The 24,133-nt window shown below is 41.4% G+C and overlaps 2 protein-coding genes across 3 annotated transcripts; one reads left to right on the forward strand and one right to left on the reverse strand.

The window, feature by feature from the left end:
* The first annotated feature begins 10,094 nt into the window (after positions 1 to 10,094).
* On the forward strand, positions 10,095 to 13,801 carry LOC131139603 (serine protease 23-like). Its single transcript, XM_058089349.2, has 2 exons — positions 10,095 to 10,341; positions 12,111 to 13,801. Exons 1-2 carry the CDS (start codon positions 10,316 to 10,318, stop codon positions 13,288 to 13,290), a joined length of 1,206 nt encoding a protein of 401 aa, XP_057945332.2. The 5' UTR covers positions 10,095 to 10,315; the 3' UTR covers positions 13,291 to 13,801.
* Positions 13,802 to 16,316: 2,515 nt separating this feature from the next.
* On the reverse strand, positions 16,317 to 23,909 carry tmem39a (transmembrane protein 39A). 2 transcript variants are annotated; one of them, XM_058089348.2, is made up of 9 exons: positions 23,615 to 23,909; positions 20,732 to 20,923; positions 19,866 to 20,088; positions 19,642 to 19,725; positions 19,380 to 19,534; positions 18,422 to 18,779; positions 18,145 to 18,332; positions 17,915 to 18,035; positions 16,317 to 16,577 (listed from the first exon to the last, which is right to left on the reverse strand). In XM_058089348.2, the coding sequence occupies exons 2-9, from the start codon at positions 20,842 to 20,844 to the stop codon at positions 16,341 to 16,343; spliced, it is 1,479 nt and encodes a 492-aa protein (XP_057945331.1). In that variant the 5' UTR covers positions 20,845 to 20,923; positions 23,615 to 23,909; the 3' UTR covers positions 16,317 to 16,340. The 2 variants fall into 2 exon arrangements, with proteins under 2 accessions (XP_057945331.1, XP_057945330.1); XM_058089347.2 differs by having other exon boundaries at positions 23,606 to 23,908.
* Positions 23,910 to 24,133: the final 224 nt, after the last annotated feature.

Here is a 24,133-nt window from a genome sequence, read left to right on the forward strand (position 1 = left end):
ATAGACAAACAACCATTCACACTCACATTCATACCTATGGACAATTTGGAGTCACCAATTAACCTAGCATGTTTTTGGAATATGTGAGGAAACCGGAGTACCCGGAGAAAACCCACGCATAAACAGGGAGAACATGCAAACGCCACACAGAGATGTGGGGGAATCGAACCCGAGGGCAGTTAACTGTGCAGTTTAACTATATTTGGGGTATGGAGGGGTCCAAAACAAATCAGTGTGTGACGGAATTTGCCTCAAATACCCTATACACCAATCAGCTTCCAGGAATCCTTTCAAACTGGGGCCGTGCATTATCTTGCTGCAACACGAGGTGATGATTGTGGATGAATGACACAACAATGGGCGTCTGGCACTCAACATGTCATCATTACAGCAAAATTCACCCGTATTGTGGATGGAGCGACAAGTGTTTATTATTATATCATTTTATGATGTATATATACAGTATTTATATCATTTTGAAGACCACCTCAATACATTTAAAGTGTACACTGTGGAGCCTTTTATTGTAGCCAACCTAAGGCATGCCTGTACAATAATCATGCTGTCTCATCAGTTCTTGTTATGCCACACCTGTCAGGTGGATAGATTATGATTCATGAATGTCTAACACAGATGTAGACAGATTTGCGAGAGATAGGCCGTTTGTTTACAGAGAAAACCTTTTTAGATGATGAAAAAAGTGAGCAAAAGTGTTGTGTTTGTACTTTTTAGAGTGTATGTGTGACTGTGTTTATGAGCACCTGTGGTATTTGCATGGGTCTCAGACCAGAGGACATGTTACAAATATGTACACTTCCAAAAAGATGTCTTATCCTTTCACTATCTCCCTCCAGAGAACACACACACACACACACACACACACACACAAATTAAATCCAGACTTATCCTGTCATCAGTTCTTACTCTAATGCAGTTCATTATCTCCATTCCCTTTGCTCTTGCTTTACTGAGAGTAAAAGGAGTGTTTTCTTACTGCGGCTTCCAACAATATAAATATTTTTAAAATGCAGTACTTCAGAAATATAATCACACCTTATGTGGGTGGGGGTTCGATGCAATCCAGCTGTAAGATCATGATAAAGGTCTGATGGTTGATGTCAATGTGTGTGTGTGCACGCGCCCTTAAATCTGGACATCATCACGAGTCCGCCTGGTAATAAGCCGAGTCTTGATGGATGGGAACAGCTGCAGATGGACTATAATGTTGATAGCGTGCGTGTCAATGTGTGCTGGCCGGGATCATCACTTCACATGATATAATTACACGCGGACCTTAAGCTAAGAAAAACCGTCTGATGGCCGTTTCCTCCTATAGTGTGCATGTTTGTTCACGTGTGTGTACAGCTTGATGAATGACCTGAATGAAAAGGTTGCAATCAGATCCACTCCAAAAGGTTCCCCACTCCCTGATACATGTAGTCATCCAGTTCCAGTCTGATTTCAGGAAGACTCCATCCACAACTCAGACAGTTGGCTCCCGCTGGAGCCTTTACCAACAGAAAAACAGAGGAACAATAATCCCACTGTGGTAAAAACATGGAAAACCCCTATGTCAGCGTGACGCACAGGTTTGACTCCTACTCAGAGTACACCGCTTCCCACTCGGAAGATCTAATTAACCCAAAAAGCTCCACACTTCCTGTTTGTGAACAATTTAACCGTGCACGATGCAGCATTACTACAGCAAATTATTTTGTTGTGTGGGGAAGGGTTTCTTTGTGGAAGAGGTGGAATGATAGCAGACACAAACACAGGGTCGATTCCTGGTGACTTTAGGTGAACGTCACGGTAAACCTTTGTCTGGTCACCAGTCATTATCTTATTATTACACAACCATGGACTGGTTAGACTCTGCAATTAAAAATACCATGCATGTTTTGGGGATGGGGGAAGAAGTCGGTGTACCAAGCACAGAACAATTCAAACCCAGAATGTGTTAACCACACTCATGTCTGCTTTTGGATCATTACATTTAAAATGACACAGAATCCAAGGTATTTGAACAAATAGTTTCAGTATTAGTTTTCAGTATTGAACAAAGCAAAATTTGTTCTCAATCAGAAATCACTCCCCATTCTTTATTGCTCTATTGCTCTCTGGTTCTACCATATCTTACTTATTGTGTGGAAATATGGGGTAATAACACATGCCTGTATAGAATCTATACACATGAGAGAAACCACGAACGCAGTTGGTTCTTCTGTTGCAGGCATGTGTTTGGCCAGCTATGTGGGGCGGGTTGAGCATGACCTGTGAACCAGGAAGTGCGGGAATCGGTGTGTGTGCTGTGCTCTGGTGGTGGAAGTGTGAAAAATAAAGTTGACTGGAAGCAGCCGTTCGCCGTGTTCTTTTTTGGTATTGAAATCCTTAAGCAAAGATTGATTTAAGCTGCTCGACATTGTTCTATACTATAGAACAATGTCGAGTGCATTATTGCCCACTTTTAATGCAGTTCGGCGCAGGATCGGATATATGGATAGTCCAGTTATATCGGTATTTTTTCCGACTCGCGAGAATATCGATATAACAAGACTTTAATGTATATATCACTATATTGACACTTACTATGGTACCCATTATGTTATTGTATGGTCATATCACCTCGTACTTCGGTATGAGGTACATTATTAAAAAAAAAACAAAAAAACCTTAAACTATATTATGAAAGCAGGAAGTGAACAAATGTAACAGTTACTGATTGTAAAAGTACCAGATGGAGGGGTAGGATTTATTAAGCTTTGCTTCTTCCTACTCCTTTTGGACATGTGGAACTGTGAACTGATTATGTGATGCATGTTCAAATGAAATAAAACCATTACCAATAAATATCTATATTTGTCCCAATTCATAGTCAACCTTTGACCCACACAATAGGACAGTGTAGCTTTCACTCAACAGCATCAGTGGTGTGTACACATACACAACTGCAGTCTCGGAGAACATTCAATGATAGCGAATGGTAGCTAAACTTTGCCAAACCACCATTATGAGCTCAAATCAAACATAACTTATGACCTAGTAGGTCGTGGCCTAAAATGTCAGAACAGAATACAGTCATCCCACGCTACTTTGCGGTTTGAACATCGCTACATCGCTCTATCGCGGTTGTATACGTACAATTCTGGTCAAAGGCGTGAATGTTACATGAATCCTAATTACCACCGTTGGGCCTGCAACCAGTTGATAATGCTAGACTAAACACAGGACGACTGTATAATGTTTGTAAGCACATTTGAAATGTACTGCACCCTATGTAGTACCTAGTGTACTAACCAAGGAAAACATTTCTTTAAATTCTCAGGCAGAAGAGGAGAGGGGAAGCAAAAGAGAGGAGTCATTTTAAATTATGACCATTGCTACTTTCACCATATATTTTTATATTATTTTAAAATACCCAATGGGACCGTCCCAGCACACTACAACTCTGCACTGGTAAAATTCTGAGGCTATAAATTATTGAAGCTAGGAGGAATTTGACAGGATGTTTGGCAACACAATTCAGGTCATGGCTGATGAAATTGAGAGAAGAATGGAGCTGATTAGCTTGCAGCTCAGTGACCTAAAAATCAAAATTCCTGAGCACCGTCATTACATTTGCGACACTGCACGCTCTCAAACTCAAACACTGCTATGCTGATCACATCAAAAGTGAAAAGATGAATAATTGTTGTGAACGGTGTGCTCTGAGGTCTCCCTTGGCTGCTGACACTTCATGTATAAATGTGTGTCAGCGTGCGACCGTTTCATCAAGGAAGGAAGAATTTGACCTTTGAGCACACGGAGGTTGATGAGCACATGGAAGAATAAGTTCCATAACAGGAAAGCTGCAGTCCAATAGCTAATAGCTGTCATTGTTTGAGGTCATGTGAGTGACACAGTGTGAGGTGACAAAAAATAAATGCTCATCCTAACACAAAGTCAACTTTGCTGTCATGCAAGGTCTTCACCCAGTTTGAGCTAAATAGGAGTAAAAAGTGAGTAAAAAGGCTTCAAGATAATTACTGCTATTTAAATGTTCCCACTGCAACGAAGAGTACATTTGACTCACTGAGACATTTTTTCACAAAAGGTGTTTGGAAGCAACCACAGTCACTGAGTCACAGCTCCTTGCAGCAGACAAGGTTTTTGAAGCACAAAATTCTACCATATCTGACTTATTGTGGGGGAAATATGGGGTAATTCCTATAAAAGCAATCTTCACTCGCTAAATGTACTGCAAAAAAGGTCAGTAAGGATAATTCATAATGCCGCCTACAGAGAACATACTAACTCCTTATTTCTAAAATCACAAATACTTCAACTTGCTGATATAGTTACAGCTAAACAGCTAAAATAATGCATAAGGCTAAAAACAACCAATTACCTAAAAATGTCATCCAATACTTCTCTACAAGAGAGGAGAAATATGATCTCAGGGAAGAACTCAATTTAAAACACTTATATGCTAGGACTACGTTAAAAAGCCATAGCATTTCAGTATGTGGAATCAAACTATGGAATGGATTGAGTAAGGACCTCAAACAATGCACAACGATGAGCCAATTCAAGAAACAATACAAGCAGTTGATGTTTGCTAAATACAAGGATGAAGAGTCTTGAACCAGTCATGATGTGCTATATATATCACTATATTGACACTTACTATGGTACCCATTATGTCATTGGATGCTCATATCACCTCGTACTTCAGTACGAGGTACATTACTAAAAAAAAAAACAAAAAAAAACCTTAAACTGTATTATGGAAAGCAGGAAGTGAACAAATGTAACAGTTACTGATTGTAAAAGTACCAGATGGAGGGGTAGGATTTAATAAGCTTTGCTTCTTCCTACTCCTTTTGGACATGTGGAACTGTGAACTGATTATGGGATGCACTCAATTGTAATCTGATGCATGTTCAAATGAAATAAAACCATTACCATTACCATGTTTTGAAGCAACCACAGCCACTGAGTCACAGCTCCTTGCAGCAGACAAGGTTTTTGAATACACAAAATTCTGATGATAAACGAGACATGTTTTTACTTGGTTTTACTGTGTGGGCAAAATCATCCATCTGCGGTGCAAGACTCAACAGGCGATAAATAATTATTTCCCATTCAGCCTTACTTTTCATGTAGTTGGACTAGAGTCAAATAAATAAATAAATAATAATGTCAAATAAAACATAACTAACATGAAGCAAACTTAATTTTTTATGATGTCAGTCAATGTAAACACAGCTTCAGTATTACACACACCGTCTTCAAAGACACAACATCAGTGCCTAATTACCAACCCAACATGTGAGGTATCCAAGCAGGTCCACCATTATTATACTGTATATCAGGGTCTCAATAGCAACAACAGAAAGTGAAGTCGCCCCAACAAGTCAGTATACCACTACATATTGTTCCATTAAATGTTGTTCTGCATCCTTCATCAGTTGTGACTCATTTTCCAAATAGCCAGGAAGTCACATGTTGAGTCATGCCAAATACTCATACACATGGTCCAAAGTCCAAGTTCCTGTGGGGGGGTGAAAGTCACTCACATTTCAGTAATCATTCCTTTAAATGGGAATTTGTGTTTTCACACTACACACTAATATATGGAGCTTGTCTGGTTTTGTGAAACATTTACAAAAACACATTTATAATGGATGGTTCCACATTGTCATGTCAAAGAAATGTTTTTCTTGCCCCAAAAATTCTAGAGTATGACATGTTTTGTATATGAAACAAACCCCCACTGACTCTGACATCCAATTCAAGATGGCATCCTTCATTCATTCATTCATTCATTCATTTTCTACCGCTTTTCCTCACGAGGGTCACGGGGAGTGCTGGAGCCTATCCCAGCTGTCTTCGGGTGTGGGGCGGGGTACACCCTGGACTGGTCGCCAGCCAATCACAGAGCACATATAGACAAACAACCATTCACACTCACATTCATACCTATGGACAATTTGGAGTCGCCAATTAACCTAGCATGTTTTTGGAATGTGGGAGGAAACCGAAGTACCTGGAGAAAACCCACACGTGCACGGGGAGAACATGCAAACTCCACACAGAGATGGCCGAGGGTGGAATTGAACCCTGGTCTCCTAGCTGTGAGGTCTGCGCGCTAACCACTAGACTCCCGTGCCGCCCGCCATCCTTCATGATCTCAGTAAAAGTTCACGTGGCATTCATCCCACTTTACAGTATGATGTCACAATGCAAATATGTACAGAAAATACTGAAGAGATTTGACATGTTAGACTGTAAAGCCAGAGCTACCCCTTGTGAACAGAAACTTGACTACAGTGATGATGCGGAAATACAGAGAGGCAGTTGGGAGCTTAATATACTTAGCAACATGTACAAGGCCAGACCTGAGTTTTATAGTGAGTAAACTATCTCAGTACTTCACTAGACCGCCTACTGATCAATGGACAACGGTAAAGCATGTGTTGAGATACTTAAAAGGTACTCAAAACAAAGAACTTTGTTTCAAAAAGCACAAAGGTGAAAACACAATCCATGCTTATAGTGATGCCAACTGGGCCGCTGATATTGATCGAAAAAGCACGACAGGTTACTGTATCAGCCTGAACAAAGATGGGCCATTTGTTTCATGGAAAACTAAAAGACAACCTACAGTTGCACTCTCTACTTGTGAGGCTGAGTATATGGCTTTAGCTGCGACCATGCAAGAGTGTCTGTATTTAAAACAGCTTCTGAAGTATTTTGATGGACAGGTATACAGGTGTTTAGTCTATGAGGACAACCAGGGCACTATAGCTCTAGCCAAAAACCCTGTACGTAGGCAAAGATGTAAGCATGTGGACATTAAATACCACTTTGTGAGATCTACTTTACAAACTGATGATGTGACATCGGAATACTGTCCAACTAATGAAATGGTTGCAGACATCCTAACGAAACCAGCCAGTAAGCTGAAGTTGATGAACTTTGAAACCTTTATGTTTGGTGAATGAACCATGGACTATGAACAACTAATGAACTCAGAACTTATGATTTTTGTGTGAGCATTGGAAAAAAAAAAAAAAAAGAAGAAAAACCTGTGAAGTTTATGTTGACATGATTCTTGTAAAATGTGAGCAAGTGGGGGTGTTGATGTGCTCTCATTTCATTTTGTTTGTTAAAATGTTATGATTTATTTGTTCATTTTGGTATCACGTGACTGTGATTAGGGAACTGCCCACATGCTCTAATTAATATAAAACAGGTGAGCCCGTGTGTGCGGGTGCTTCACTCAGCACTGAACAACGTGTGCCGTGTGTTATGTGCGTTTAACGTTTAACGTTGGGTAAAAGAACTCTGCTAACAGTATACATACTACATACAGATGTAGCGGCCGCAGACATGGCCGCTGAAATGGAAAGGCTTACCTCAAAGTTGTGTTCTGTAGGTACGGATATCAAAAAGAGGGTTGTGAGCATGCAGCGTTTTGATCAGCCACAGCAGGAGCCGCTGATTACCTGCACCTGATGGCCCTTTAGTGCTTCCTTGCAGCACAGACAGCGAATCAGGAGGGGACCTACCATCAGCTGACCAAGTCATATGACTGCTCCTCATTAGGGTGGTGGCAAGACATGGGTTACAGGAAGCTACAGGAAGAAGGATCTACTAAATATTGATGTCATTTTTTTGTTGGGGGGGCCCAAATGTATGCACCTGCCTACTTTTCTTTAATTAATTCGGGTACGAATCTTCACTAGTAAGCATCATTGGCTTCAGGTCAAATGTCTGAACGGTATGTGACTGTAAAATGTTTGGGAATCACTGTACTACAGCAGGGTGCACGGAGACCCAAGTTCGATTCCACCCTGCAAAGAATAAAACATTTGGACAGTGATGGTATGTGCTGTATGAATGATGTCATGCCATTTAAGGAAAACTAACTAAGAACCTCACAGCTAGGAGACCAGGGTTCGTTCCATCCATCCATCCATCCATCCATCCATCCATCCATCCATCCATCCATCTATCTATCCATCTATCCATCTATCCATCTATCTATCTATCTATCTGGCCATCTCTCCATCCATCCATCCATCCGTCTGTCCATCCATCCATCCAACCATCCATCCATCCATCCATTCATCCATCCATCCAACCATGCATCCATCCATCCAACCATGCATCCATCCATCTATCTATCTGTAGTGTTATTATCATTATTATTTAAATAAAGTTGTAAATTTGAATCCTAAGTGGTGTCTAACTGCAGCTGACAGTGTTTATATTTCTACATGAGGAATTGAAAGGGAATGATCTTGTAGTTTGTTCCTCTTGGAAATCTATTGAGCTTTAAACTTGGCCCAAGTTTGCAAACATTTCATAGCAAAGAACGTCTTAAGGGTCCTCTGCGGTAATCCGTTTTAGCCAAGCAGCTGTCCCGTGGCCTGGAGGGACGAGCCAGGGGAAAGAAATGAAAAGCTCATCGACGCAAATGGGAAAACACAAAGAAAGAGCAGAGCGGACACGGCGACATGGGCGGTGGATGGAAATATATGAGGGCATCCACACACGTTTGATTGTGTCAGCGACCAGAAGCATGGGAGTGGGTTGAATTTAATAATTAACATGGACAGTAGTCAGGGAATGTGGGTTTCCGTGACTACAGTAGGCACAGTCAAACACACCAGCTCTTTCATAGCCATTTCCAACAGAAACATCATTATCATGAGCACCCAGCTACATATGTGGGGAAAGCATCTTCCCTTGCTTAACTCTTCAATGTATCAACGTTTAGCCAGCTAATTAGAGGAGGACGATGAAGAGTTGGCAGAGCCTCCTGCCCCAAATTTACTTCCAGTGAGGTGTGTGTGTGTGTTTGTGTTCATTGTAACTTTGTGTTGTGGGACGGGAGGGGGTGGGGGTTATTGAGAGCACTGTTTGAGCCAGCAGGTCCACCCAGTGCTCTAACAAAAGAGATATGATCTAATCACTTATGCACTACTTTGGAGTATCACAGCAGTGAAATTGATGTGTTTATTTTTTATAATGTGGATGAAGACAAAGTGATGGGTGGGGGCTTCCTCAGTCTTCATCCATGCATGCAATGAGTCTCCTTTCATTACATGTTTTAAATGGAAGTATTTGATGAGAATGATGTAGAGCAGGGGGTCTCAAACATGCGGCCCGCGGGCAAAATGTGGCCCGCAGGACACTAGTTTGAGGCCCCCGCCTTGATATGAAAGTTTAATGTTAGTGCGGCCCGCGCAAGTTTGATATGGATGCTGTATGGTATCATATACCCAGAAAAAATTATTACGTTTGATTAATGTTCATGTTAAAGGTTAAATAACTGTTAATAGTTATCCTCCCTATCTGTGTGGAAGTGGTAAGTTTTTGGCTTTTTTAAGTTTAAAGGAAATAACTTGAAGGCTACCGTTTAGGTCGCTAGCTCTCTAGTTTGCGAGTTAGCATGTGTCTCAAGACCCTGCAGTTGCGCAATATGTTGTAAATAAAGAGTATAAATGTGACTATAGTCGTGTTTTGTCATGTCTACAGGGCTCTAATAATGCTTTGTTCATTTTAATCTGATATGTATAGCACATCATGACTGGTGGATATACAGATGTGAATATATTATAGGGGGGGTACTGGAGCCTATCCAAGCTGTCTTTGGGCGAGAGGCGGGGTACACCCTGGACTGGTCACCAGCCAATCACAGGGCACATATAGACAAACAACCATTCACACTCACATTCATACCTATGGACAATTTGGAGTCAACCATTAACCGAACATGCATGTTTTTGGAATGTGGGAGGAAACCGGATTAACCGGAGAAAACCCACGCATGCACAGGGAGAACATGTAAACTCCACACAGACATGGAATTGAACTCTAGTCTCCTAGCTGTGAGGCCTGAGCAGCCCATAGATTAAGTTATATTGATAATTGTGAACAATAAAAAAGTGTGAATACTGGCATGTAACCTGCCTACCATTTGTACTATTTTAGAATAACTATTAGGTTTAGGTTATTAATGAACTGCATCTTTAGCAGAAACACACAACAAACGTGTGTGTCACGTGACCGAGCCGCCTAACGTGCAGATGTGACATCTTTCATGCACGAGACCTCCTCCTCCGTCATCTTCCTCCTCCTTCGTGGTCCAGTCGCTGTGTTGTGACTCGGTGCTGCAGCCTGAGGACTGTCATGGATTTACTCAATGCATCAGCTCAGCATCATATCCAATAACACGCCGTCAAACAGCCGATCCACTTGACGAGATCGCTTCCACACGCAAACTTCCGATTATCTTCTGCATGTTGCGATTTGAAGTGGAAACACAATGTGCTCCAGCAAAGAATCATCACGGTAAGTCACGTCGGACATTTACTGCTTAAAGTTAATGATTATATTCTGACGTCATCAAATACTGCTTAAGAAACTAAATATTACGTGTCAAGCACTACAATAGACTGACTTGTCTTTTTTTCTTATATAAATAAAGTTTCTAAATAAGTTAATATTTGTACTTCAGGTAACTACAAATGTGCAGAAAAGAAAAGTAAGACATTTAGTTGATATTTTATCACCTTTATATTTAGTTGATATTTTACGTCGGTACGAGGTGCATTATTAAAAAAAACAAAAAAAAAACAACCCTAACCTGTATGATGGAAAGCAGGAAGTGAACAAATGTAACAGTTACTGATTGTAAAAGTACCAGATGGAGGGGTAGGATTTAATAAGCTTTGCTTGTTCCTACTCCTTTTGGACATGTGGAACTGGGAACTGATTATGTGATGCATTCAATTGTAATCTGATGCATGTTCAAATGAAATAAAACCATTACCATATTTTGATATAAAGAGGTGCAAATGCCGTCATAATAAATGTAATACAATGGCTGTAAAACAGGGGTCTCAAACTCAATTTACCTGGGGGCCACTGGAACTAGGGTCTGGGTGAGACTGGGCTGCATCAGGTTTTCCAAAAAAAAACAAAAAACGCATTTATTAAAAACAAAAAAAATGTTTAAACTTCGCTTTGGTTCCAATTTTCTACAAGAAAAGCTCTGATAAAACATTCCACTGTTCTCAAATATCTTACTTTTTATTTTTCTACACAAAATAAGATGAAAAATAAATAAACAAATCAAGAATAAAGAAAATCAATCAATCAGTAATAATTAAATATACGTATATAATAATAATAAAACGGCAAGTAATAAAAACTTAAGAAACCACATGTAGTTGGTGGGTAGACAAATTATTTTTTTCAGATTAAAATGAACAAAGCATTACTAGAGCCCTGTAGACATGACAAAACACGACTATAGTCACATTTATACTCTTTTTATTTACAACATATTGCGCAACTGCAGGGTCTTGAGACACATGCTAACTCGCAAACTAGAGCGTTAGCGACCTAAACGGTAGCCTTCAAGTTATTTCTTTTAAACTTAAATAGCCAAAAACTTACCACTTCCACACAGATAGGGAGGATAACTATTAACAGTTATTTAACCTTTAATGAACATTAATCAAACGTAATAATTTTTTCTGGGTACATGATACCATACAGCATCCATATCAAACTTGCACGGGCCGCACTAACATTAAACTTTCATATCAAGGCGGGGGCCTCAAACTAGTGTCCTGCGGGCCACATTTGGCCCGCGGGCCGTATGTTTGAGACCCCTGCTATTAAACATATATTGACAGTAAAATATCACCGTGATAATGTTAATTGTTGCCATCCCGACACTGTATGTTATTCCCAAATACAACCACAGCAGGAGATCAAGTGTCTTATTTATAAAAAGCATCAAATTATATTCAGTGTATGAAAATATTATGGAGTGCCTCCCGCAGGCTTAAGGCCAATCCCTTATGGTACTTGGGGATTTTCCATGAGAGTCTCCTAAGACTTGATCTTTGCCCCCCCTGTCTGCCATATTTGCTCATTTAGTACAGTGCATGTTTGCAGCTGCCAAATTCCAATGCAGATGAAGACTCTGAGAAGAAATGTTTTCTTCATTTTAAGACCATGATGCAGCTTTTGGGAATGCGGATGTTTTATTGAAAGGGCGTGAACATTGTGATATTCATCTGATGAGTTTTTATCCGACCCGTCCACAGGTTCCCTCCTTTCCTCCCCCTTCTATTCCTCTTCTTCCTTCCCCATGTTTTCTCCTTCTCACGACCCCAGTGGATCCTTCAGCGTGTCCCAGTAGTTCTCCCACAGCAAACTGAAGGTCGCCCAGCCCCACGCTTCCTGTCTCAAGCCCGTCTAGATGTCGCCTCTCCTTGTGACCCAGAATGCCACAAGAGGGCCCCTCGGCCGGGCTACTGGGACCTGCGGCAAATTCTTGCCTACGAGACTCTCCATTCCGACGGTCAGCTCACTGAGACTGCTGTCGGGCTATACGGTTACAACCTCGGGTCCAACACGAGTCCTGCTTACTCCTTTGGGTCGTCCGGGAAAGGCAAGACGTCACGTGTCAGACGGAAGCGTCAGATCTTTGGTCACGATGGGCGCTTCAGCATAGCTGGGCAGAAGTTTGTGCTAAAATATCCTTTTTCAGTGGCTGTCAAACTGTCCACTGGTTGTTCTGGTACTTTGGTGGGGGACCGTCACGTTCTAACGGCTGCCCATTGTGTCCATGATGGTAAAAACTATGTGAAGGGCGCCCAGAGGCTCAGAGTCGGCTTTCTGAAACCCAAACAAGGAGATATTCAAGCCTCAACCCTTCTCTCCAACTTGACCAATCATGTCGAGGGCGGTCCAAACTATGCCCCTCGAGTCTCTGAGAAAATGAAGTTCCAGTGGATCCGAGCCAAGCGCACTCATGTGCCCAAGGGATGGATTAAAGGTAATGCCAACGACATTGGAATGGACTATGACTACGCTCTTCTAGAACTCAAGAAAGCTCACAAACGACGCCACATGAATTTAGGGGTCAGCCCCCCTGCTCAGAGGCTCCCGGGGCGACGGGTTCATTTCTCAGGATTTGACAACGACCGCCCAGGTCAGCTGGTGTACCGTTTCTGTCGTGCCAGCGAAGAGACAGCAGACCTTCTGTACCAGCACTGTGATGCCCAGCCAGGGGCCAGCGGGTCAGGGGTTTACGCCCGAATGTGGGATGCGGGGCGGCGACGCTGGGAGAGGAAAGTCATAGGTGTGTTTTCTGGACACCAGTGGGTGGAGCGTCAAGGGGCGTCTCAGGAATATAATGTAGCCGTGAGAATGACGCCGCTCAAATACGCTCAAATTTGTTATTGGATAAAAGGGAACTTTGTGGACTGTCGAGAAGGATGACAAAGTGACATGGATACACCAGGACCGCTGAAGAGCACTGAAGAAAGGTTGCAGATGCATAATTGTTCCTACTGCTAGTATGTAATCAGCGCAAGCCTATTTACTTCCTTCCGCGAGTGCATCTGCTTCCTGTGGTCATTATAGGCAATAATATGGAGCAATGAATACATTTAGGAAGGTGCCTGCAGACTGCCATCATTTACTACGTCTTTGTGATTGCACTGTAAAACGTTTTCTACTGAGACTTATTTCCAGTGACGGTTCTGGCTTGATTGACACCCTGGGCGGATCAACTCTGTGACAGGGATGCCCAAGCAGAGATTCGAACCAAGGTCTACCCAATCTCCTGTGTGGCCAACATGCAACAATATCATTAATATGTTATATTAACGGGCGGCACGGCGGTCTAGTGGTTAGCGCGCAGACCTCACAGCTAGGAGACCAGGGCTCAATTCCACCCTCGGCTATCTCTGTGTGGAGTTTGCATGTTCTCCCCGTGCATGCGTGGGTTTCCTCCCACATTCCAAAAACATGCTAGGTTAATTAATTGGTGGCTACAAATTGTCCATAGGTATGAATGTGAGTGTGAATGGTTGTTTGCCTCTCGCCCAAAGACGGTTGGGATAGGCTCCAGCATCCCCCGCGACCCTCATGAGGAAAAGCGGTAGAAAATGAATGAAATAAAACATGCTTTTTTTTTTTAGCAATTACTGTTTTAAGTTAAATTTTGAGTATTAGATTTTTCCTTTCCCCCTCCAAGAATGCCGCCCTGGGCAATTTGCCCATATGCCCATAGCTTAGAACCGCCTCTGCTTATTTTTGTCCAAGAATGTACAAGTGAGCTACCAACAGTGCCTATATTCATAACGGTGGGAAAAGCATGTATTCTCTGCTAAATCAAATGTTTGGTACGTTCATGGGTCGTCATCCAAAGCACATTAAGAGTACCGAGGAGCATTATATATCTTCAAAGTTGTGCGCCCTCTTGTGGTAATAAAACGCTTTCCGTTTAAGCGTATGATTCATCTGTCTGCTGCTGTTTTGTTGCACAAAACACAACATCATTTCAACGCCATGTTTTATTTCAGATGCCAAAAAAACAAATAATTTTCATGAATGCTGTGAGAGAAACCAATACTGTAAAAAGCCGAAATATGAGGACCAGCTCTTTTTTTTTGTTTTTACTTCTGCAACAGGTTGAACGAATGCATGCTGCATTTTCTATGAACCCATAGAAAATAATAACTCAATGTGACTGAGACAGCTTTAGTTTCAGTTTCATTTCATGGAAGCTACAAGACTCAAAGGAATGGTGTCAAAAGGTTACTCAATGAACATCTTCCAAAATGTCAAAATAATACTCAACATTTGGGATTAATTAATTTTGAGGGAGGTTACCAACACAACAAAAGCAGGGTTGATATCATATGAGCAAGCACATAACACCACACACGTTGTTTGCTGCCATGGTCTCCAAGATAAGCGCATGTTTGGATGTGTGACTTAATTCCATTCGGGTCAACAGCGCCCCCAACTGGGGCATTTTAGTCCATGCAGGCTAAGACCAACACCGCAGTCCTGTACACAACGTTGCTGATTGAACGCTTGTCCACAAAAAGGCACAAATAGCCACCCACCAGCTCAACTTAGTTTCCTCAGCTAAACCCAGTGCTGTTCAAATAGTGGGCGGGGGGTGGGGGTGGGGGGGGCGAGAGACAGGAAGGACACCTGCCAACATGTACGAATTTGCTGTTTGTATGCTCCACTGCACTCAATTTTGTTGCATTTTGCTGGTTTCAGTTCTGAGTACAGTACAGATAAGTAGATATCACTTTCTTAAAAAAACAGGAGAATCTTGTCCTCGATGGGGGCTTGACAGACAATATTGGACAACCAGTAGCTTGTCTCCTTTTCAATGTATTTTTGCGATGCAAAATAAATGCGACATATTCAGACTAGATTCAACAAGAGGCACAAGTCAGAGGGAACTACTTAAGGCAGGAGGGAGCATAAAGAGTATGACTTAGTCAAAGGCAACATCCAAGGTGACCTGGAGACGCATTCTGTAGAGAATCCATTAATTACTAACGACAGGCAGACGAGGCTCACCTCAACCATGCATTTCACACCCAAATAATAAAGCATCCTTTGAGAATGACATTCAAAATGTAAGCAATGGGTGGTTGGAACTGTTTAGACTCTTGGCCACATTTTTAGGCACCACAGACAGAAAACTATACAGAGACCTTAAGCAGCATAAATAAGGAGAAAGGCAGTGCGCCTGAAGGTGGCACGTCAGGGTGACGACACCCACCCCACGATGACCAACAAGCACATGCTGTTTGCAAATGAAATAAGAAAGAACGTGCAGCATTTATTGTCGAGGCAGTGAGAAGTACCATATCTAGCGACATTGCTCCTGTGGATGTTCGCTCAATTAGAAACAGCTTAGCACCTTGACTGAAAAGAAACACACCACTAATGCTAAGTTCATACAGTTGAATCTTTCTGGGGTGTAGGAGTCTCTGCTGGTACCGTTCTCATACTTCCTGGGCTCAGGTCTCAACTGAACATGTACTGTAAATCGACATGCGAGTGCGCTGTTGACTTGCTCATCTGTCACACCAACAACATCCCCAAATGTTGGGACTTTTCCTCGTGAAAAGTTGCATCCTTCAATTGAGTTTAAAAATAAAGCCTCAGGGTTGTTGTAGATTTTTAGGTCAATGGTGGGCAAATTTAGACATTAACCAAAGGTTGTCGGGAGGTCCTGTTGGCTATGTGGTTGCTTGGCCACTTGCACTATTACATATTTGATGAAACATTCCTCCTCTTCTAGCAACAACATAGTCATGTCATCAGTGTGGTAATAATGCCCGGCGTGACTTGAAATAGTATACAAAATAAAATATTTTTTTAAATAGGTTTATATAAACATTGCATTAAAAATAGAACCGTATCAAAACACGATTATGAGTTCAAAGTCCTGTCCCTTAACTTCCAATTGTGAGCGCTGAGCATCCCTCTGGTCTCCCAAACTGAATACATCTTTATTGTGACTTTAAGCCCAAACTACCAGACAGAGGGTAGGAGTAGGCTTTGCCCAGCACTATGCGGTCTCTGAGCAGCTTGAAAAGGACATAGTAATTGCAGAAGAGAATAAGGCCTAGAGAGAGAGTGTGGTTCCAGCGCTCGGACCGCAACAGAGAGTATAACTGGTACAGAACCACGCTGGACTCGATCCCAATCAGCATGTTCAGGATCCGCAACGGCTTGTGGAACAGAAACTGTAACCAAATGACAGGAAGAGAAGATCACCAAACCTAAACTAGATTGTTCAAAAGGGTAAAACATGATTTTACAATCATGAATTTACATTCAAGCAACTCCTGTCATCATAAATTAAACATGAAAATTCAGACAAAGCACATTTGGAGAGGTAGACAAATACAAATTGAGGCAAATATGCAAGACGCATACAATTGATATTAAAAACAGTTACTACAGTGGGTGTTCATATGATGTGTCTGTTGTTTTTAAGGGCAAGCTCATTGCAAAAAGCAAGCTTGTGCTGAAAAAAAGATCAAAACAATCCAACTTAGGTTCTTTGCATTGGTACCCTATCATCTTAAGACACTTGCTCGTAAGAATTGTAATTAAGAATAATTACAACAATATAAAGGGCTCAAGCCAAAAATCAGTATGTGGATTAAAAAAAGATCTGCTGTGGCGACTCTGTGATCAGGAAAAAGCCAAAAGAAACAAAGATCATATTAAGGATGGGAATTAGAATGCATAATTATTCTATTTATTAGGGGTGTCCCACTACACTTGCCATTCAATTCAGATGCAAATCATACATACTTTTTTTTTTACTTGTTATGTAGACTTAAATATTAGAAAAGGCTTGCTCAAGTAATATTACTTGGAAAACAATAGGCAGCTACAGTCGGTATGAGAAAAAACAACCCATTTAGTTCTTAATGAGTGTGATTTATACTTTTATTGGCAATAAGCGTAATGTAGTGAGGCTCGATGTGCTCAATAAAGTGTTTTAAAACTACCATTACTCGACAGCGACAGGGTCTAGGTCTATTCTGTTACAGTCCCGTGGAAGCTTTGCAAATGTGTCAAACAGCAGTGGATGTTTCAGGAAGTCGTCGTGTTGCAAAATGTGCAATGAGGTTGGTCGTATTAAACTTTGAACTTCATTCAACTGTAAAGGGATTTTGGGAGTTTAGTGAAAAACACAGCCACGTGGCTGAGATCGCTCCTACTCCTTGCTAAACACGCCAGCATATGTGATTGTTGTGATCACGTGGGCGTTGCAAGCTGAACAGAATATCTGGTGCGCAGTCTGGAATTGACAGCTTGTAGTGGAGGGCCAATATCTGATATTTTAGTTGCAGGCAAATATAATCCCATCCAGTTTTTTGCTGATATTGGACCCATATCTAGTATTCATATGTGCAATCGAGCGGTGAAACCAATGCAAAAAGTGATACAATGGCCAATGTAAAGTTTCACTCCACTGTAAGCTGTAATGAAACTCTTTTCTGTGAAGTGAATCATTTACAGGTTACCGTATTGCTATTTATAATGATTTAAGAAGGCAGATACTCACATAAAACCTTGCATGTGAAACATCGGAGGGCATAGCAACATTATATGGTCCAACTGCTTTGTATAGAGAGCGACTATGTCGTACCAACACACCCTGAGGCCAAACTGCACTGTCTGACCACCTGTAAAAAACAAAAACAAAACACACATTCGCAATGAGAAAACCTGTTCGCCATGGAGACATTTTAGCTCTTTATGTGTAATTAAATGCTGTGGAGAAAGCTTACTCACACATGTTGAGGTGTATTACTGTATGAGCCATGCTCCAGCTTCTGCCATCGCCCCAGGTGAGCCGCCGAACGATGAAGCAGGTCGCAGTAGCTGGGGGGCAGCAGTTGACTCATCAGCATCACAAAGGCATTGATCCACACCATGATCAGATGCTCACATGACCAGCACATGTCATAGTATTGGGTGCTCTGCAGGAGTCAGGTATGAAAATACAATTTGTGAATAAATATGTTTTTACATTGAGAGTGCAAAAAAAAAAGTCAGCTTTCTTTCCTACCTTTACAAAGCAGAGCGGCAAAAAGGCAACGTAATAAGCACTGAACAGCGAGTTGAACAGCACTTCTTTGATTCGACGATTGAAGTCGCTCTTTAGCTCCTCCACTTCCGACCGAATCCGTTCGGGTGTGTGACTGTGCGTGTGTGGTGGACATGTGTGTGTGGGCATGTGCGGGGCTGTAGAAAACTGTTCTTTGAGGTTCTCCCGTAACAGGAAAAGGAAGTCCCGGGGCCGAAAAAATGCAGTTTCTGTTAAATCCGTCTGCTGGTGATCGGCTGAGTAATCACAGTCAGCCGGTGAAGTTTGGCTCTTTGGTCCCTCCTGGTGGAAACAGCAAAGTGGGACATATACGCCAAACCTAGAAGAAAGAGAGAGATAAAGAGAATCTGAGTTGTATGTTTTGAACATTTCAACAACCGTGTGCAGTCCTCACATGTCTTGATTAACTTTGTTAACTGACTTTTGTGTCAGGTAACAATTTATAAGACACAGAAAAAGGCGTTTTGCACTGTAAAAAAACATGCTCATTTAAATACGACACTTGGCTACCTGGAGCATATTAACCAAATTCATGACAGTGAATTCACGAAAATATTTTTTTTGGTTTGTATGGAAAGAAAGTGAAAGAGTGCCCAACTGTGGCAGTATGTTGAAATAAACACCAATCACAGTACCAGTATGCTTTTTACTACATTCTGCTAAAAAAAGCACTCAGCTTGCAAACCCTAAATTCAACAGGAGGGAACCTGTTAAAAGTGGTAAATAATTAACTATGATAATCAAGAGGGATGTCTTAACTTGACTACAGTGCAAAATGTACTAGTGTGCTGTGCAGGGCAACCACTTTAGACGTCATTATCACAAATGTCTCGTTATGACACCATGCAAACAATCACGGCACTATGTCCGTCGCGACATATGCTCAGTTGTACACAGTAGTTTGATGTGAAAGACTCACGGGTATCCTAGAAAGAGGAGGTTGAGAACCGAGTGGTTCTTGCAGAGGTTGACCAGTGTCCAACAGAGAACCCAGCCACACATAGTGAGAAGACAGAGTCTCGCTGCAATCAGAACCACATAGCGGACGAGCGACCCGCCGCTGCTCTGAGACACCTGCACAAAGAGGCATGATCAACATATTTCAATGACACTTGATAATTGACAATTGATATCAATCAAGTCCAAGTGTGGAATTACTTCAAGTAGGCAACTATGTTCACCTCTGAAACTATAGTCCAAACAAGCCTCCTGGCCAACATGACTGTTATGAAGATAGCCAGGTGGTAGTCCATTAGATGGAAGTTCTGCAGGAAAACAAGCAGTGCACAGAAATAATTTAAAAATATTTGAAAACAATTTAAAGCAAAAACCACTATGCAAACTTATACATAAAAAAGTAATCTGTGCCAAGTAAATAAGTGTGTATGTTTGTGCGTATACTTACAAGTGAGGTAGAGGCAGGTGGGTGGTTGTACGGGTACCACCAAACTGTCTTGTAGATGTTGATGTACTGGACAAACAAGGCCACCAGTAAATAAAGAAAGAGGAGAAACTCAAACAACAGGCTACTGTCCAACGGGAGCTCAGGAATTCTTGAGTGACGGACGGGCTCTGGCGTTATGAGTGACGAGATAGGTGGTGCAGACAGACCGGAGGAGTTACTGTTCCTGAAAGACACACACAAATCTGCAATGAAGAGTGTACAAAATAAAAATGGCAACTGTGCCTTCCTCTTTGAGCTCAAAAGTGTACTGTAGGAAATATCTGGTCGTTGATGCATTGTGTGGCACTGTTCACACCTGCATTTCTTATCTCAACTGTGCAACTTGTTCTTAATTAACTTAGGTAAATACCACACCAACCCCTGTAATTGAACCTGCAGGGCTGTGTGCACACATTGTAGGCTTCACAAACACACACGAAAAGTCTGGTGGCCATAGAAAAATGAGAAAAATACGTTTTGTTTAAAGGACATCTTGTTGGAAACTAGAAGTCTTCAAAACATGCCACCACACACATACAGTATGTGACAATCTATGCTACACTACAATATGCATTAATATTATATGCTACCCAAACCTGAATCACATGCATGGCAACCACGTGATAGAGGAAAACCAATATCTCACTCCCAAAGAGAAGGCTTGCCCACTGAAATGTGGTGGACTCTTGTGTTCTTAATGGGCATGCTTAAATACTGTAAATAAAAAAAGGTTGTGTCGAGTGGCAAAACTATTTCAAGACGGGGTGGAGATCACACAGATTGAAAAAAAATAATAAAAAAATTGCGGAAACAATGCTCGGGCATACCTGCTCCTGAAGCCTGTACCATTGCCCACGTTGCCTCCAACCAGAGTCTGCAGGGAGGGCAGGGCAGAGCGGCTTAACTGCTGTCTGCTGGGACCCCTGCGACCCCCTGGCATGGTCGCCTGTTACCGTGGCAACCCTGGACGCTGGGACTCCCCCTTGCTCCTTAATGAGTGACCATATACGCTGAAGCCACTGCAAAAAAAAAAAAAAAAGAGCAAACAGGCACCCTGTAGTCACATGCAGCATTATCAGAGAACACATCTACTAGAAGTTGTTTACATTTCACTTGTGAAAAAAGTAAACGGTCAAGTCTAGTGTTTTTGTTGTTTGTTGCTAAAAGTACATTATATAATCTGTGCTATACCTTAATAATGTCTTACTCTAGAGTTTACAAAACAGGAATCAACTTTAATGTAGTTCAGTATTACAAAAAATGCTGACCAACCATCCTGCTTTCCCAGGACATATCCTGTTTTTACGTCCCGTCATGATGTCCTGGGTTGTTTTCTTTTTATGCACGGATATGAAAATGTCCTGGTTTTCATTGTTTTTCAAACCAAAGAGATTGTTGAAGTAAATGTTGATGCTAACTACATTGATAGTCCAGAAAAGTCCCCTTTAACATTAATTAAACGTATTTTATGATCAATAAACATGAGGAAAAATCAATCGTCTCCCTCAAACATCCAGTGTTGCTTCTGGGATTTTGTGATGTGCTGAAGGAAAACCTTCTTTCCACATGGATATGCCTCCATCACGTCCATCACTAGATGCCCTGCGGACTTGCCATACCACGGAGGACGGTGTTGTAAAATGGCCAGCTTTGCAGCACCTCTTAAAATGTCTGGAGCTCTGCTAACTGTCAGTCAGCTACAGACGTGAGAGGTGGAAGTTTAATCATTTTGTTTTTCTTCAGCAAATGGTACAGCTTAGCATGACAGCCTGTGACTTATATTACTTATGTTAGCTAGAGCTGCAACAGTTAAATCCAACAAATCGTCAAATATTTTGGTATTCGGTTGCTTTTTTTTCTTCATGTAAATATCCTGATTTTAGTGTCTAAAATGTAAATCATTTCCTTAGTCAAAGGTAGGGGTGCCTGTTACATCAATTGCAAAGGTAGTTTGTGTCGTGCAAGTTCATAGTTCTCATGAACTAGTTCAAAGTTCAGTTCACAACATTTAAATACAAATAGTTCATGTGCATAGCTCACCATTTCAATTTTGAACTTGTTCAAAGTTCAGCTTATTTACATTTTTTAGGTGAGAATAAATGTTTTTAAAAGAAACTGACATCCATCCGCACCTAAAATTGTTGTGTTTACAATTAAGCATTGTCCTCGTGGAATTGTAGACCAACATTGAATATAAAGTTGTTTTCTTTATTTATGCTTTTTAGCCTATGTGTGTTTATTTCTTCACACTCTGCAAACAGAAGCCACACTAACTTAGTGTTGTTTCATGCAATGAAACCAATTAAACACATGTATGTATCTATGTATCTGATAGTCCAATGACTTTATATTGTTATCCAGAACAAAGAATTGAATGACTTTACCAGGAGGATGACGTTTCTTAATTGTGCCAGTAGAGGTAAATCAAATTCAAAGTGAATGGGGTGTCCTGGAGAGAGTTGTGCACAGGATATGTCTTTACAAGTTCCCAGATTTGGAGCATGTTTACAATGAGTGTGGAAATATTGTCAAGACGTGTCATGCTCATAGACTGCTGGTCAAAAGAAGTGAATGTTCTAATTCAAATGGTACTTTTAACACCGACAAGATACACAAATGCAACCACATTGTTATTTTTCACCAAATACATGTCACAACAGTAGCACAGATGACAAAGGGATAGTCTGGATTTTTTTTTTTTACATGAAGTTGTATGAAATCCCATCAGTAGTGTAGTGCATCAATGATGACTTACCACCTCAATTCGTCCCATAAGCTGAGTTCTGGTCGGATTTTGGTGATGAGGAACTCAGTTCTGTTTAGTAAAGAGTTTGGCTTCTCAAAAGAAAAAGAGCAATACATTTGCAACACAAAAATGCCTCCTTGAAAAGAATCAGACAGACCTCACAATCGCTCAACGTTACTTTCTCTGCCGTCGCCTCACTGCACGTTAAGTGTTCCACAGCGTTTACATGCACGGATTATGTTATTTCAAGGAGGCATTTTTGTGATGTAAATGTATTCCTCTTCTGAACACATATTAATTTAAGTAGTCAAACTCTTTACTTAAGTGGCCCCACCAACTAATCACAGAAATCTGAGCAGCACTGACCAGGACTAAGTGGGAGTAAGTCACCGTTGATGCACTACACTGCTGATGGGGATGCCATACATCTTCATATCATAAAATCAGAACCCTTAACTATTTCAATGACTTCACAAAGCAATGCACTCTTACCATTGGAGGGAAAGGTAGTCCAATATATTATATTTACTTTTTAGACTTTCTATTGTGTATGTGGTTATTGGAATACTTCAAATGTGATCATTAGAAAAAAATCCACACGACAATAGTCAAGTGGCAGCGGTTCCGTAGAAAGTCACACAAAGAAATACAGGAACTAAGTGGTACATTGCAGGAAGCTATTTTGTAATTTGGTCAGACTTCAACCCTTTGCATATGTACCATTAACACTAAAGCGTGACGAACGTGTGTTGATTACATGTTGATGACACCGCTATGACGTGCAACCAAACCTGTCCGTCTGAACCATGGAACCAGGCAATGTGCTCTTTTTAGAAGACACAGAAACTTCAGCAAAGAGCGTAAAATGGAAGAAAATGAGTTGTGTGGAGGTATAGCATTCTATCGAATGCTACTTGGCCAGGTCAATGCGCCCTGGGAAATATTTTTTACTCACACAACATACGGGAGGGTGAAGTGAACGAGGATGCATCAGTCAGTTGTGTGGCTTCCAGCCGGACGAGTCCAGACGGAACCGATCATTCCTCCGCCTCCTAGCTACAATAAGACCGACTGCAGCGCCGTGGAGATGAGCTACGACGGTTCCGAAGACGCTGGTGACGTCGCTTCCAGTCCGTGTTCAAAGAAAAAGCGTCTTTAAAAGTTCACCCAAGGCTGCGAGGTGCTACTGTGTAAATGCATTTCAGAGAGACCGACGTGGCAAGCCCGCACCTCCGTGTTGTGACGTCATCGACGCGCGACGCGGAATTAAACGTAGCGTTTGAAGTCTGTTAGCACTGTTAGTCAATATGGACATATTTTTTCTCTGTCTATGTAGCTTACCTACATTAGAAGTTCTAGGTGACATTATTTAATATAATTGTTTTGGCTTTCTAACTTGGATTTTTAGACCGAGGCCTGTCCTCCCTGATAAAATGAATTCAACAGTTCATCCCTGAGTGTCTCTGTCACAATGGGCAACATG

The sequence above is a fragment of the Doryrhamphus excisus genome, linkage group LG13 (assembly GCF_037039965.1).
Source record: "Doryrhamphus excisus strain RoL-2023G ecotype Guam linkage group LG13, RoL_Dexc_Guam_v1.1, whole genome shotgun sequence".
NCBI classification, from domain to species: domain Eukaryota; kingdom Metazoa; phylum Chordata; class Actinopteri; order Syngnathiformes; family Syngnathidae; genus Doryrhamphus; species Doryrhamphus excisus.